Source organism: Hemiscyllium ocellatum, chromosome 28 (assembly GCF_020745735.1).
Source record: "Hemiscyllium ocellatum isolate sHemOce1 chromosome 28, sHemOce1.pat.X.cur, whole genome shotgun sequence".
Classification (NCBI taxonomy): Eukaryota; Metazoa; Chordata; class Chondrichthyes; order Orectolobiformes; family Hemiscylliidae; genus Hemiscyllium; species Hemiscyllium ocellatum.
The window spans coordinates 32,413,634-32,429,858 of NC_083428.1; the positions used below are offsets into that span (position 1 = coordinate 32,413,634).

A 16,225-nucleotide genomic window follows, 5' to 3' on the forward strand; every position below is an offset into this window, starting at 1 on the left:
TTGTGCATCTGTCTCAGACACCAGGACAGGTGGTGTTTCTTTCTCAGTCACCAGGATTGGTGGTGTTTCTATCTCAGACACCAGGACAGGTGGTGTTTCTGTCTCAGACACCAGGACAGGTGGTGTTTCTATCTCAGACACCAGGGCAGGTGGTGTTTCTGTCTCAGACACCAGGGCAGGTGGTGTTTTAGTCTCAGACACCAGGGCAGGTGGTGTTTATATCCCAGACACGAGGACAGGTGATGTTTCTGTCTCAGACACCAGGACAGGTCGTGTTTCTATCTCAGACTCCAGGACAGGCGGTGTTTATATCCCAGTCACCAGAATAGGTGGTGTTTTTATCTCAGACACTTGGACAGGTGGTGTTTTTATCTCAGACACCCGGACATGTGGTGTTTCTATCTCAGGCACCAGGACAGATGGTGTTTATATCCCAGTCACCAGAATAGGTGGTGTTTTATCTCAGACGCAAGGACAGGTGGTGTTTCTGTTTCAGACACCAGGACCGGTGGTGTTTCTATCTCAGACACCAGGACAGGTGGTGTTTTTATCTTAGACACCAGGACCGGTGGTATTTTTATCTCAGACACCAGGACAGGTGGTGTTTTTATCTTAGACACCAGGACCGGTGGTGTTTTTATCTCAGTCACCTGAATAGGTGGTGTTTCTGTCTCAGACACCAGGACAGGTGGTGTTTTTATCTCAGATGCCTGGACATTTGGTGTTTTTATCTCAGACACCAGGACAGGTCGTGTTTCTATCTTATACACCAGGTCAGGTGGTGTTTCTATCTCATACACCAGGACAGGCGGTGTTTTTATCTCAGTCACTAGGACAGGTGGTGTTCTATCTCAGACGCCTGGACAGGTTGTGTTTCTATCTCAGACACCAGGACATGTGGTGTTTCTATCTCAGACACCAGGGCAGGTTGTGTTTCTGTCTCAGACACTAGGACAGGTGGTGTTTTTATCTCAGATGCCAGGACCGGTGGTGTTTCAGTCTCAGACACCAGGACAGGTGGTGTTTTTATCTCAGACACTAGGATAGGTGGTGTTTCTATCTCAGACACCAGGACAGGTGGTGTTTCTGTCTCAGACACTAGGATAGGTGGTGTTTCTATCTCAGACACCAGGACAGGTGGTGTTTCTGTCTCAGACACTAGGATAGGTGGTGTTTCTATCTCAGACACCAGGACCGGTGGTGTTTCTGTCTCAGACACTAGGACCGTTGGTGTTTCTGTTCCAGACACTAGGACAAGTAATGGGCACCAACAGTGATGGAGACTTGTGATTTGCATCAATCAGACCCGACTCCACACAATTTCTCATTCATTCTGTATGAGAAGGCTGTGGACTTGTTCATTATTTGAGATTGTTGATGATCTGTGGCCGTGTACTTGATGACCTTTTCCAGTTGTCCTGATGCAGAAGCATATGAAATTAGTCAAAGTGAGCTCACCAATGGGATTTTCATCAACTTCCTGAAAAAGCGTTTATTGGAGGATGAAAAAATCACGGTCCTGCTGGATAAAGTTGCAGAAGGTGAGTCTGTATTTACACAAAGTTTAAATCACCCAGTAATTAGGACAAAGTTCAGCCAGATACTGAGCCACACCGAGCAGGATATCTTTAAATAGGTTGTTATTTCACTCCTTCCTTCCCACCCTGCAGACTGCCAAAGTTCCTCCATTGCTGTTACTATTATGTTTAATTGTCCTTCATGATCACACAGTACTTATCCAGATTGTTATATCTCACCTCCTGGTCAGCCTGGGTCGGACAATGTGCCTGTCTATTTTTCTGATACTGGCTGTTGTGCCCATTATTGGTGTTTGTTTGGGAGGGAATAATAAACATTACTGACCTTATTTTCCAATCGGATTTTGAATTAGATTTGACCTATCCACGCAAAAAGGGAAGGGTTTTTGAGGATTCACGATTCTGGAGTGTCCCTGTGGACACTGATGTAGTGAAGGAGAAGCAGTTTCTTCTAGAGTTGTGGTATCCAGGCCACACTCCACAGGTGCCCTCCTGTGCCCGGGTACAGTTTTACACATACAGGTTCTGTGTTTTGTTCAAATGATTGATCTGAATTTGGAGTGCACTTATAGAACATAGAATAATACAGCACAGTACAGGCCCTTCAGCCCCCGATTTGTGCAAACCTTTTATCCTACTCTAAGATCAAACTAAGCTAAATACTCTACATTGTACTATCATCCGTGTGCCTGTCCAAGAGTCGCTCAAATGTCCCTAATGTCTCTGACTCTACTATCACCCACACTTGCACCCACACTCTGTGTAAAGAACCGACCTCTGACATCTCACCTTCCTCCAACCACCTTAAAATTATGCTCCCCTGTGATAGCCATTTTTACCCTAGTTTCTGACTATTCACTGTATCTATGCCTTTCATGATCTTGTAAACCTCTATCAAGTCACTTCTCATCCTTCTTCACTTGGGGCTGGCTTCCTGCTGCTTATACTTCAGCAGCAGGTGTGGTCCATTTAACTATTCAGCAGAGCTTTTGTATTTTGAATCTTTAAACTAGTAAATGATTTTTTTCTTCCAAAATCAAGTTTATTAAAGAATCATATTACTACTCTTCCCATTTTAATAGGAAGTGCCCGTGACATGCCTTTTCCCTGTCTTTGCAGCAATGCTGCTTTATTTGGGAAGCTTCACTGTTTCACTTACTCTGGTTAACCTGCCCACCTCGTCCTCTCTTTCCCCATTACAATATCTTTCAGGTTGAATTTCTCATCTGTTTTGAGTCTCTATAAGTAACATCAGTTGCTACCTCTCTGCATGAGGGTTTGGGTAAAATAAAAGCACATTACTGCAGATGCTGGAGGTGTGAAATTAGAACAGAAAGTGCTGGAGACACTAGGAAGGTCTGGCAGAATCCTGCATTATCTTCTTTCGTGCCCCCGAGCCTAGACTTCAGGCCTATATCTTCATGATCCTCTTTCTCCAGGGTGACACAGTGGCTCAGTGGTAAGCACTGCTGCCTCACAGTGCCAGGGACCTGGGTTCGATTCCCACCTGTGTAGAGTTTGCATGTGTCTGTATGGGTTTCTTCTGGTTTCCTCCCACAATCACAAAGATGTACAGGTCAGGTGAATTGGTCATGCTAAATTGCCCATTGTGTTAGGTGCATTAGTCAGGGGTAAATATAGAGTAGGAGAATGGGTCTGGGTGGGTTACTCTTCGGAGGGTCGGTGTGGACTTGTTGGGCCGAAGGCCTGTTTCCACACTGTAGGAAATCTAATCTACTCTTGCCATCAGTTTCTACTTGAAATAATTCCCATTCTGCTCATTTTCATATAATCCTGTATTCCTCTGGTAATTTAAAACAAAGAACTAAAGATCTGAAAGAAAAACAGAAATTGCTGGAGAAACTCAGTAGATCTGGTAACATCTGTGGAGAAAAAGAAGAGTTAACTTTGGAAATTGAGTGATCTTCTTTCTGTCCACTGATGCTTCCAGACTTGCTGAGTTTCTCCAGCAATTTATGTTTTTGTTCCTCTGTTAATTGTTCAGTTTAACTTCAATTTATACTCATTCCCCTCAAATATTGATAATTTTCTCCCCTACGTTAAACAAGACATGTTTCCTCATTTTCGTTTTTATTTTGCTTTTATTGATTTTATTTTCTGCATCCTAGTCTTGAAACTGATTTTCTTGCTGTGATATAACAGAACACATGCAGAAGTTTAGTGCCCCTCAGTGCAAAATGACTCACTTGAGAGGATGGATCAGGTAACTTTCATCAAAAGCTGAGAAAACTTGTCGGCAGACTAAAGCTAATGGTCACAGAGACCTGGTCTTATGTATGAATGAGAGATTACTGTGTTTAGCATTTACTGAAGGTTCTTATGTAAGTCCCAAATGACATCCTAACTGACTGTGACAAGAGCAAAATTTCTCTTTTCTTGACCTATTTGCAGCATTTGGCATCATTACTCTCTTCTAGTATCCCTCCACCATATTATGTCAGTATTCAAGATAAGATTAGATAGGTACTGTTCGATAGTAGCTAGGTGACAATAAAGAGGATGATGAACTCTTGAGAGCAGAGTGGAAAATTTGATTCAAATTGTCTGATCGCAGAAAGGGCAAAATCTAACACAGTACCATTAGACCAATGACCTTTATCTGCTTTGGAACTTTTGTGTATGCATTTAGAAAACCATAAAAAATTTACAGTATAGGAAGAGACCATTCAGCCCATTATTTTATGCTAGTTGAAAGAGAGCCACTCTGCTAATTCCACTTTCTATCTTGTGCAGAGCATTGTAGGTTACAGCATTTCAAGTGCATACCTAAGTACTTTTTAAATGTGGTGAGTGTTTTGGCCTCACCCTCCCTAACAAGCAATGAATTCCTGACCCCATTTCCTGATGGAATAAAAAAACTTCTCAAATCCCCTCTAATCCTTCTATCAATTACTTTAAACCTATGTGCCAATAATAAACAATACTTCCTGTTCACTGTATCTGTTTACCTCATAGTTTTTTACTTCCCAATTAATCGCATTTCCTCCTGTGACTTCAGATATGGGGAAGTGTGAACTTACAAAGGGGAGACAAGCATTGGAGATCCGCAGCAGTCTGTCAGAGAGACGGTCATTGAGAGATCTTATTAAACCACCCAAACATCAGGACGCATATTCAGCGAGGAACCTGCAGTGGGCCAAAGCTCATGGTACGAAAGAGTGTTTACTCCTGTTAATGCTCCATTTTGTGCTGCATGTGCTTCTGTCCACAGGATACACTCGATGAGTAAATAACTACACAATCAATGGGTCAGATCAAAGATCACTGTCCTGCCAATCAAGAATGGCCATAGTCAGTTAATTAATTACAGGCATTGGAGGCTCCAAGAACATTCCTATCCTCACTTGTGGTCTAAACCAGCAAGGCTGGGAATTTTACAGCTATCTTCAGCCAGTAGTGCTGAGTGGGTGATCAATCCCAGTCTCCCTCCAGATGTCTTCGAGGAGAAAGTGAGGTCTGCAGATGCTGGAGATCAGAGCTGAAAATATGTTGCTGGAAAAGCGCAGCAGGTCAGGCAGCATCCAAGGAGCAGGAAATTCGACGTTTCGGGCATGATGAAGGATGCTGCCTGACCTGCTGCGCTTTTCCAGCAACACATTTTCAGCTCCCTCCAGATGTCCCCAGCGACAAAGACACCTATTTGACCTATTTTTCTAATCAACCTTTTGGGAGAGGTTATTACACACCTCTGGAGCAGGTGGGACTAGAACCTGGACTTCCCGGTCCAGAGGTTGGGACACTACCACTGCACCACAAAAAAGCCCTTAAGACACCTAGTTGACTTGAAATTAAATGTTAGCAGCAGCTATATACACCAGCTACAGTAAGATGACTGGCCAAAGTTTGTGAGAAGATTTGTAGCTCGGGTGCTCGTTGTTGTGGTTCTGTTCGCAGAACTGGGAACTTGTGTTGCAGACTTTTCGTCCCCTGTCTAGGTGACATCGTCAGTGCTTGGGAGCCTCCTATGAAGCGCTTCTGTGATGTTTCCTTCGGCATTTATTGGAGGCTCCCAAGCACTGAGGATGTCACCTAGACAGGGGACGAAAAGTCTGCAACACAAATTTCCAGCTCGGCGAACAGAACCACAACAAGATGACTGGCACTAAGAACATTTCAGCTGTTTTGCTCTCGACCTGTGCTCCAGATATTGCTGCACCTCCAGCCATCCTGTACCAACACTCCTGTAGCTCTAGTATCAACCTGGCAATGTGGGACATTGCTCAGGTATGTCCATTGCCCAGCAGGACAAATCCAGTTGCTGCCCCACAAACCTACTCTTAAACATCTTCAGAATAATGGAAGGTTGACAGTGCTATCAAGAAGCATTTATTCCCCAATATCCCGTCCTCAGATGCTTAGTTTGGGAAAGGTGAAGAGTTGGACGTATGTGATGTCATTACAATAAGTTCAATGCCAAAGGGAGATATCAAGGGGTAAGGTTGAGGATTTAGGAGAAATAATGTCATCTAAATGAGATCAGAATGTTCATTATGCTGTCGTTCTGATCTTTCCAGCTCTTCCAGAGAGCAGGTATGTGCATTTTGAATGTGGAGTCACAGTTCGTCTGGGATTTGCAGCTGAATTTTCAAACATTATGATTATTTATACCAGAATCGAGCAAACTCAGAAGGACATCACTAAATGTGAAGCTAGATTGGCTGATTTTCCAGAGGTAAGGAACTTTAAAGGACACTCCTCAGCACTGTTTTATGAGGTCATTCACAATGCAACTACTCTGTTAGTGTGAAATGATTTTGTTTCTTACTGATGAGCCAATAATAATGTAAATGTGACCTGAACCTAACATTAGGTTCTGACCTGGTATTAGAATGAAGCAGAGTCAGACTCGAGTAGAAGGGAGTCTTGTTCTATTTTTCTTCAGTTAGTTTGGCCTTTCAAACCCAGGAGAAAGTGAGGACTGCAGATGCTGGAGACCAGAGTTGAAAAATGTGTTGCTGGAAAAACACAGCAGGCCAGGCAGCATCCGAGGAGCAGGAGAATCGACGTTTCAGGCATAAGCCCTTCTTCAGGAATGAGGCTGGTGTGCCAAGTGGGCTGAGATAAAAGACAGGGAGGAGGGAATTTGGGAAAGGTGAAGAGCTAAAATCAAAGACTGCAATTTCCCCTCCGACGTGGTCAATGATGCTCTCCATCACATCTCCTCCACTTCCCTCACCTCTGCATTTGAACCCCGCCCCTCCAATCACCACCAGGACAGAACCCCACTGGTCCTCACCTTCCACCCCACCAACCTCCAGATACATCGTATCATCCTCCGTCATTTCCGCCACCTCCAAACAGACCACACCACCAGGGATATATTTCCCTCCCCACCCCTATCAGCGTTCCGGAGAGACCACTTCCTCGTCAGGTCCACACCCCCCACCAACCTGTCCTCCACTCCCGGCACCTTCCCCCGCAACTGCAAGAAATGCAAAACTTGCGCCCACACTCCCCCCTCACCTCACTCCAAGGCCCCAATGGATCCTTCCATATCCGTCGCAAATTCACCTACACGTCCACACACATCATTTACTGTATCCGCTGCACCCGATGTTGTCTCCTCTACATTGGGGAGACAGGCCGCCTACTTGCAGAACATTTCAAGGACACCCGCACCAATCAAACCAACCGCCCCATGGCTGAACACTTTAACTCCCCCTCCCACTCCGCCAAGGACATGCAAGTCCTTGGCCTCCTCCATCACCAGACCATGACCACACAATGCCTGGAGGAAGAGCGCCTCATCTTCCCCTTAGGAACCCTCCAACCACACGGGATGAATGTAGATTTCTCCAGCTTCCTCATTTCCCGTCCCCCCACCTTATCTCAGTCCCAACCCCCGGATTCAGCACTGCCCTCTTGACCTGCAATCTTCTTCCCGACCTCTCCGCCCCCACCCCTCTCCAACCTATCACCCTCACCCTCACCTCCTTCCACCTATCGTATTCCCAGCGCCCCTCCCCCAAATTCCCTCCCCCCTACCTTTTATCTCAGCCCACTTGGCACACCAGCCTCATTCCTGAAGAAGGGCTTATGCCCGAAACGTCAATTCTCCTGCTCCTTGGATGCTGCCTGGCCTGCTGTGTTTTTCCAGCACCTTTCAAATCCAGTGCAAGCTCCAAGATTAGCACTGGAACAAAACTTTGCACTGATGCTGAACTTGTGGATTGTAAGTACAACATGGAGGGGGTGCATCCAGGGTCAGTAGACAATGATCCTTTTCACACTATACTGGTGTCTTTGAAATTTGGGGGCTTCAGTTCTGTGGAAGGAATTAAGAGGCAGCTCAAATCAAATATTTTGTTGTTGGTTATGGGTGATTTCGAGAATGGACATTATTCCAATATTGGTGAGGAGGTAGGTTTCCATACCCAGAATGATCATGTCGTATTCACAGTTTGTGGCAACTTACGTATCCAACTGTCAGGTGTGCACAATAACGATAATAATTATTTAGAGATGACCTTTACTTCTTTTTACCGTGGTGCTACTGAAAGATGAACCAGAGTACAGAGGGACTAAAGACAATTACCAGTCTGAAAATTTGCCCTCAGTTCCTGTCTTTTTTAGGAAGCTTGTACTTTCCTCATTCTGAAAATGTGTTGCTGGAAAAGCACAGCAGGTCAGGCAGCATCCAAGGAGCAGGAGAGTCGACATTTCGGGCATAAGCCCTTCTTCAGGAATGAGGAAAGTTGTCCAGCAGGCTAAGATAAAAGGTAGGGAGGAGGGACTTGTGGGAGGGGCGTTGTGGGAGGGAACCTATCACATCTCCAACGCCTCTCCCCCAAGTCTCTCCTCCTTACCTTTTATCTTAGCCTGCTGGACACACTTTCCTCATTCCTGAAGAAGGGCTTATGCCCGAAACATCGATTCTCCTGTTCCTTGGATGCTGCCTGACCTGCTGCGCTTTTCCAGCAACACATTTTCAGCTCTGATCTCCAGCATCTGCAGTCCTCACTTTCTCCACTTTCCTCATTCTCCCAGGATCCTAACAGGTACATAGTTCCTGGCTGCACAGATAACCACGTTCAAGGTTGATCCATAATCTGTGCTGAGGTAGCTGCTCTGTTGGAGCAGACTGAGATTATTGTTGGCTTTAATGCTTTTGGATTAGACAGAGATAATATGAGACTGAGTTTCTACGCCTCTTTGCTATCCATTGATCCCACTGACAGTAAAATATAGTGCCTGAGGTCCTGAGGATTAGCCATGAAGTAACAGAGTTACAGATTAACTGCACCTCAGTAAGAGAGTCAGCACTGTCAGAAGAATGATGGGAGTAAAATGCAATAAATAACAAATCTGAAATGTTGCCATTTCTATGTTTTGATGCTACATTAATGAGATGATCCCATTTAAAGGGAAAGTGCTGTTGCTCTAAATGATTTTCCTTTTGAACTATTTGAATTGTAGGACTTGGATGTAGACCTCAAACACACAAACAAAGAATGCCCTGAGGAAACAGGCAGCATCCTCTTCACCATCAAGAACTTTGACTATCCAGATAAGTGCCTGTACACCAGGCTGAGTGGCCTGCAGAAACTAAGGGTAAGCAATCACTCCATTGTCACTTTTTAAACAGCCAATATACATTTATATAACATCAGCAAGGCCCATTGTATTGTATTGCGCATTATCTTGTCTCAATGAACATAGCAGCATTGATACAGAGTCGCAATAGAAAGAAAGAATGACAGGCCTGACTCACTAAGTTGTTTCGGTTTGGGGAATGTACGGGGAGGAGGATGGAAGTATTGCTTTGCAAGACGCTCCTGTGTCCTATGGTATATTTAATGTACATTTGAAACAGCTGACAGAATATCAGTTTAATATCTCATCCAAATGACTAGTGCCCTGTATAGTTTTAGTAAGACCTCCCCATTTTCATACTTCTCCCTTTGAAATAAAGACCAACAGTCTGTTTGCCTTCCCCATTATCCACGCAACTTGGATGCTAACTTTTTGTGATTTACACACCAGGACACCAAATCCCTCTGTGCTGCATCTGTCTGTTGTCTTTACATATTAAATTAAGCCCTCTTTCAGTAATGCCAGGCTAGATTGCACTTTATATTCTTGAGTGGGTCGTGAACCCATGACTTTCTGCCTCAAGACTGCCATCAATGGGGCCAAGCTGATACATTAGCTAAACATAAAGCCAATAATTTTGCAGCCCGCTGCCCACTATTGACTCAATAAATAAATTCATCAGTGCGGTATGGACGAAGAAAGTCCCAGTTTAGTCAAGTGATTAATTGAATTAAATTAGATTTATTGTCACATATGCTTATGAGTACAGTGAAAAGTTTGCAAGTCGCCACTAAGGCACCATCTTATGTACAAAGGTATAAAGGTACAGAATTTTAATACAAAGCATGAAAATAAGGAAAATAAAGTTTTAAAAAAAGTTAAACATTACAATCCTTCTTACTATAAGGTAAAAAAAAGGAACACTATTACTAGTTCAACATCACAGTCCGTTAGATAGGAGAAGGAGAAAGGTGCAGGCCTCAGGAAAACATAAATTGATTGGTCCGTTGGACAAAGTGGTAAATAAAGCTCAAATCAAAAGAGACTGTAAGGCCTAGTAGCTGAAGTAGGCCTTTCGGCCCATCAAATCTGCTCCACCATTCAGTTAGATTGTGGCTGACCTGATAATCTTCAACTCTACTTTCCTACCTTATCCCCATAATGCTTAATTTCCTTACTGATTAAATGCTGCCTACAACAGCCTTGAAAATAATGACCCAGCCCCTACAGTCCTCAGTGATGAAGAATTCCACAGATTCATTACCCTCTAAGAGAAAAACATCCTCCTCATCTCTGTCTGAAATCAGTGAGGAGACCTTTCAAAACACTCAAGGACGCCATCCCATATTCCCAATTCCTTCGTCTCCGCTGCATCTGCTCCCAGGAGGGCCAATTCCGATACCGTACAACCCAGATGGCCTCCTTCTTCAAAGACCGCAATTTCCCCCCAGACGTGATCGACGATGCTCTCCACCGCATCTCCTCCACTTCCCGCTCCTCCGCCCTTGAGCCCCGCCCCTCCTATCGCCACCAGGACAGAACCCCACTGGTCCTCACCTACCACTCCACCAACCTCCATATACATCACATCATCCGTCATCATTTCCGCCACCTCCAAACGGACCCCACCACCAGGGATATATTTTCCTCTCCTCCCCTATCAGCGTTCTGAAAAGACCACTCCCTCCGTGACTCCCTTGTCAGGTCCACACCCCCCACTAACCCAACCTCCACTCCCAGCACCTTCCCCTGTAACCGCAAGAAATGCAAAACTTGCGCCCACACCTCCCTCCTTACTTCCCTCCAAGGCCCCAAGGGATCCTTCCATATCGCCACAAATTCACCTGCACCTCCACACACATCATTTACTGCATCCGCTGCGGCCTCCTCTATATTGGGGAGACAGGCCATCTACTTGTGGAACGTTTCAGAGAACACCTCTGGGACACCTGGACCAACCAATCCAACCACCCCGTGGCTCAACACTTTAACTCCCCCTCCCACTCCACCAAGGACATGCAGGTCCTTGGGATCCTCCATCGCCAGACCATAGCAAAACGATGGCTGGAGGAAGAGCGCCTCATCTTCCACCTAGGAACCCTCCAACCACAAGGGATGAACTCAGATTTCTCCAGTTCCTCATTTCTCCTCCCCCCACTTTGTCTCAGTCCCAACCCTCGAACTCAGCACCACCTTCCTAACCTGCAATCTTCTTACTGACCTCTCCGCCCCCACCCCCACTCCAGCCTATCACCCTCACCTTGACCTCCTTCCACCTATCGCATTTCCAACCCCCCTACCCCAAGTCCCTCCTCCTTACCTTTTATGTTTGCCTGCTTGGCACACTCTCCTCATTCCTGAAGAAGGGCTTATGCCCGAAACGTCGATTCTCCTGCTCCTTGGATGCTGCCTGACCTGCTGCGCCTTTCCAGTAACACATTTTCAACTTTAACTTATTAGCCAAGTCATAGAACATAAGAACAGGGATGTTTGCGAGGTTTAAAGTGCTTGTTCGGTCACAGCTAAAGTACCACTCACTGTTTGGATCACAGAAGGATGTGCTTGTACTGGAGGAGATATATGAGGGCATTATCAGAGCTGGAGAACTTTAGCCATGAGGAAGAGTAGAAAGGTTGGCCATGTTTTCTCTTTGGAGAGAGGAGGCTGAGGAGATTAATTTAATTTGATTGAGGTGTCTAAAATTATGAGGGGACTGGATGGAATAAAAAGACTCCTCTTTGGATCTAAAAAGAGTAGAACAGAATGCATTCTAATTGGTGAAAATTCTGAAAGTAGTGAAAGCCCCAAAAAACTTAGGGTCCATACTTTCAAGTTTTGGACAGGTACAAAGACAAACCAAAAATTCTGAGGAAGTGCTGGGCTTTTCATCTAGAGTCCTTAGAGAACAAGGGGTTAGAAATCATAGCTGCCCAGAGCTCTGGCTAGACCAGACCTGAAGTAATATTCAAATTTGGTCACCTCAATTTAGGAAGGATATGTTGATCTTGACAATTTATGAGAATGGTGCCAAGGGTTAATCTATGGTGAGAGATTACAAAAACTAAGGTTGTATTCACTGAAGGCTTAGCAGTATGTATTCTCAGATGTCAAAAGAGAAAAATGCTGGAAAATCTCAGCAGGTCTGACAGCATCTGCAAGGAGAGAAAAGAGCTGACATTTTGAATCTAACTGACCCTTTGTCAAAGCTAAAAAAAGGGAGAAATAGGGAGGTATTTATACGAGGCTGAGAGAAGGTGAGTCATGGCTCCAGAAGCAAAGGTAACAATAAAGAGATGATAATGACAGTGCATAGAGAGATTAGGAGCTGTGAATGACCAAGGCTGAAGCCACAGCTATATGACAAAATATGTGGGGGATCGGGGGGGGGGGGGGGCGCGGTGATGGGTGAAGCAGAGGCAAAATGGAAAACAGGGGAGAAGGGTAGCAATGGGGGAAAAAAAGAGGAAAAAAGGTGATGAGAGAGTGGGGAGCGAGAGAAGGAGAGACAATCAAGATATAAGAGGTACAGAACAGTGAAAAAAATATTTTAAAAAGATAAATAAATAAAATAAATGAAATAAAATTACGGAACAGAATGAAAACAGAGGGGTCGAGATGGGATAATCATCTGAAGTTGTTGAATTCAATGTTGAGACCGGCAGGCTGTAACGTACCTAGTCGGATGATGAGATGCTGTTCCTCCAGTTTGCGTTGAGCTTCACTGGAACATTGCAGCAGGCCAAGGACAGACATGTGGGTATGGGAGCAGGATTGTGTGTTGAAGTGGCACGCCACGGGAAGGTCCGGGAACTGACTGCATACAGACCGAAGGTGCTCAGCAAAGCGATCACCCAGTATTTTCAGATGTTTTGGGGAACTGTTAGGGTTGATAGAGAAAAAATATTTCCTTCAGTTGGGGAGTCATGGATCAGAAACTTAAAAGTCATAAGTGGACCTTTCTGGAATGAAATCAGGAGCCAGTAATCATGCAAAGGTTGGAGTTCTCTGTAGTTGGGAGATGATGCTAATTTTAAAATTGTGATTGATAGATTTTTATTCAAAAATATGAATTGCAATGGATATAGGGCAAAATGGCATTAGGTCACAGATCAGCCATAATCTGATTGAAAGGCAGAACAAGCTCAGCCTGCTCCTGTTTCCCTGTATGTGGGCAATGACCCTGTCAGACTGGTTAGCCCAGTCACATTCACCATCTAGGCACACAGTGTTAATGGCAACTTGAATACATATTGAGGGTGAGATTGAGTCCTGACAAGATACAGGGGCAAGCAAGTCAGAGTAAACTGGGGACAAAATCATACAAATTAATAACCTTCTGAATTTTACTTCCCTGTTGTTTAGAAAGAGCTGAGCTTTTCCATCTGTCTTCAATATCAGTATAAAGAGATGGAGGATCCCATAGAGGAGAAGAAAGTAGTCAGTATTGGAAAACCTCTTGTGTCTAAGCTCAACCTGCATGGATCAGAGCACCAGAATGAATACATCTCAATTTACGGATCATTGCAAAGCTCTGCAAGTGAACCTTCACAGCTGTTAATCCATGAGTCATACCTCACTCACTCCCCGTTACCATCCTCTCTACGTTCCTGCAATAGTTTGAATGACCTTGAGGATTACAGTAGTTTATATCGCTACAGGAAGAAATCCACCCAGGTGCAGCAGAACCAGAGCCGACTTTCAGCAGAAACTGCTGGGTTGATGACCAAAGAGACCATTGAGGAGATCACACTCAATTTAAATCTCTGAGTTCCTTGCACTGATCTTGTTGACACACAGGCATCAGGAGGAACAATATTGAAGAACTTTATACCAGCTTATTAAAGAAAGACTTTAACACATTAATTAGTGAGGGCAAGAGACTGATTGTGGAACTCAAAGATAATGAATACAAACATTTGTTTTCTTGTGAGACTGTATACTATGTACTTAGCATTTTGCCATTTCCAGTTTTAACCAGTCTTTCTGACAATGAACCTGTAGGTGTTCTGTTATTTTCTTTCCTCAGGACAAGACAGCAATGCTTCATACCTGTCGGATATAATGGGAAGGATAGTCCTATTGCTGTCAATGGCATTGTTGAGTAATTCTAACAGAACACCAACAAGCACTGCTTGAATCCAGCACATGACTCACAGATTCAAATAGGAGAAAGTGAGGACTGCAGATGCTGTAGATCAGAGCTGAAAATGTGTTGCTGGAAAAGCGCAGCAGGTCAGGCAGCATCCAAGGAGCAGGAGAGTCGACCTTTCGGGCATGAGCCCGAAGAAGTGCTCATGCCTGGAAACGTCGACTCTCCTGCTCACAGATTCAAATGTCAGTCAAGACCAAGACAAATACCTCAGCCAATGAAAAAGAAAATGACCTGCAACTTCTGTACCCTTTGAGGGATTTTATATGTGTCCTTTTCATCTCTTAGGTCTAATAGTTTCCTTCATTTCATTCTAAAGTAGGTTGACTTTAAGGGACTAGTTCTGCTTTTGCTGCCCCAACTATTTACTATATTACTGAGTCTGTCACATTTAATAGATTTAATCTGCAGCTCACACTGATTCAGCTGATCTCTGCCATGCAGTGTTGGGGCATCACAGTTGATCTTTGAGCCCTGATTTAGGAAAAACTGAAATCAGTTGGAGTTCTTACTCACAATCAATATCAATCAAGAGATCTTGGTTGAAAGGATATGTCTATGGATGGTAAATGAGTATAGGTTTGGACTGTATTATAATTCAGCATACAATTCAATAACCTTCCTACACTCTCCATCTGGGCTATCACACAGAGGATAATAATTTTAAGCGGTTGGGTGGTTACGCCTGCACTTAGGGATTCTGAACTCCAAGACCAGGAGGGAAGGGCATAGTTGGACCAAGATGGTATGGAGGCAAGATCTAATGAGGAAAGGCTGAGGGATTTGAAGCTGTTTTTCATTAGAGAGAAAAGGTGACTTAGTAGAGATATACAAGATGATCAGAGGATTAGATATGGTGGACAGTGAGAGTCTTTTTCCTTGGATGGTGATGGCTAGCATGAGGGGACATAGCTTTAAATTGAGGGGTGATAGATATAGGACAGATGTCAGAGGTAGGTCCTTTACTCAGAGAGTGGTAAGGGCGGGGAATGCCCTGCCTGCAACAGTAGTGGACTTACCAACTTTAAGGGAATTTAAATGGTCATTGGATAAATAGATGGATGATAATGGAATAGTGTAGGTTAGATGGGCTTTAGATTAGTTTCACAGGTTGGTGAAACATCGAGGACCAAAGGGCCTGTACTGCACTGTAATGTTCTGTGTTCTATGATCAGAAGAGTGGACAGAATATTCTCTTGTAACCCAGTGTACCATTGGACTCAGGTTGTGATGGTTACTGAGTATAACATTTACTTTTAAATAGTCTTGATCTGAATATGCAGCAATTCCGATATTGTGGAGTTTTTGTATTATGTGTAAGGACCATTTGCCAAAACAAATAATTGAAATAGAATTAATTAAAAGTACTTGTGTTTTTCACTCAAATTCCATGATATTCTAATTCTGTAATATAACATTTTCTGAAATAATCTGACTGTGGGGTTGGTGACGATTCGCCATGGCAGATTCGATGCTGATGATTAGCCACTGCCGGTTCGTCACCAGTGTTTCTCCACTGGGGTTGTTTGACCTCTGGAGGCTATTCGCCACCGAAAATATATATATGTACTGATTGTTTTCCCTCCCGCCTGTTCTTTCATACTTCTCAGTCCCCTTTATTTATACAACTACATACTACATATTGATACAAAAAGGGAAAATAAATATCATTTTATTGGTTTATATATAAAATTGAGTTACAAATATTTGCGGTGGCGAATCGTCTTCAATGGCCAATGGGCAGTGGCTAAGCATCCTTGGCGGTGAAAGGGCTGTGGCTAATCGGTGGCGGTGAATCTGCTGTGGCGAATGGTCCCATCCTGGACTGTATGTTGTCATATCAACTGATACCAACAACAGGTTGGATTGATATAGCCCATTAACATAGTGAAACATTTCGGGGTGTGCTTAATAAGAGTGATCGCAAGACGAATATTTTTTGACTCTTTTTATTCCAACCTACCAAAAAAGAAATCAGGACAAA

At 44.0% G+C, this 16,225-nt stretch overlaps 1 protein-coding gene across 3 annotated transcripts in view; it reads left to right on the top strand.

Moving 5' to 3' along the window:
• Nucleotides 1–16,225, top strand: part of malt2 (MALT paracaspase 2) — a 73,663-nt gene that overhangs the window by 30,726 nt on the left and 26,712 nt on the right. For 2 of the 3 annotated variants that reach the window (XR_009646196.1, XM_060846361.1), the window contains exons 13-16: nt 1,414–1,541; nt 4,558–4,707; nt 6,074–6,231; nt 8,976–9,110. Coding sequence is in view for 2 of the 3 variants with exons in the window: in XM_060846361.1 (XP_060702344.1) it covers nt 1,414–1,541; nt 4,558–4,707; nt 6,074–6,231; nt 8,976–9,110 (571 nt within the window). In the remaining variant the exon portion in view is untranslated. Of the gene's footprint in view, nt 1–1,413; nt 1,542–4,557; nt 4,708–6,073; nt 6,232–8,975; nt 9,111–13,454; nt 15,572–16,225 lie in introns of those variants that run through there. The other variant, XM_060846360.1, reaches the window with a different exon arrangement.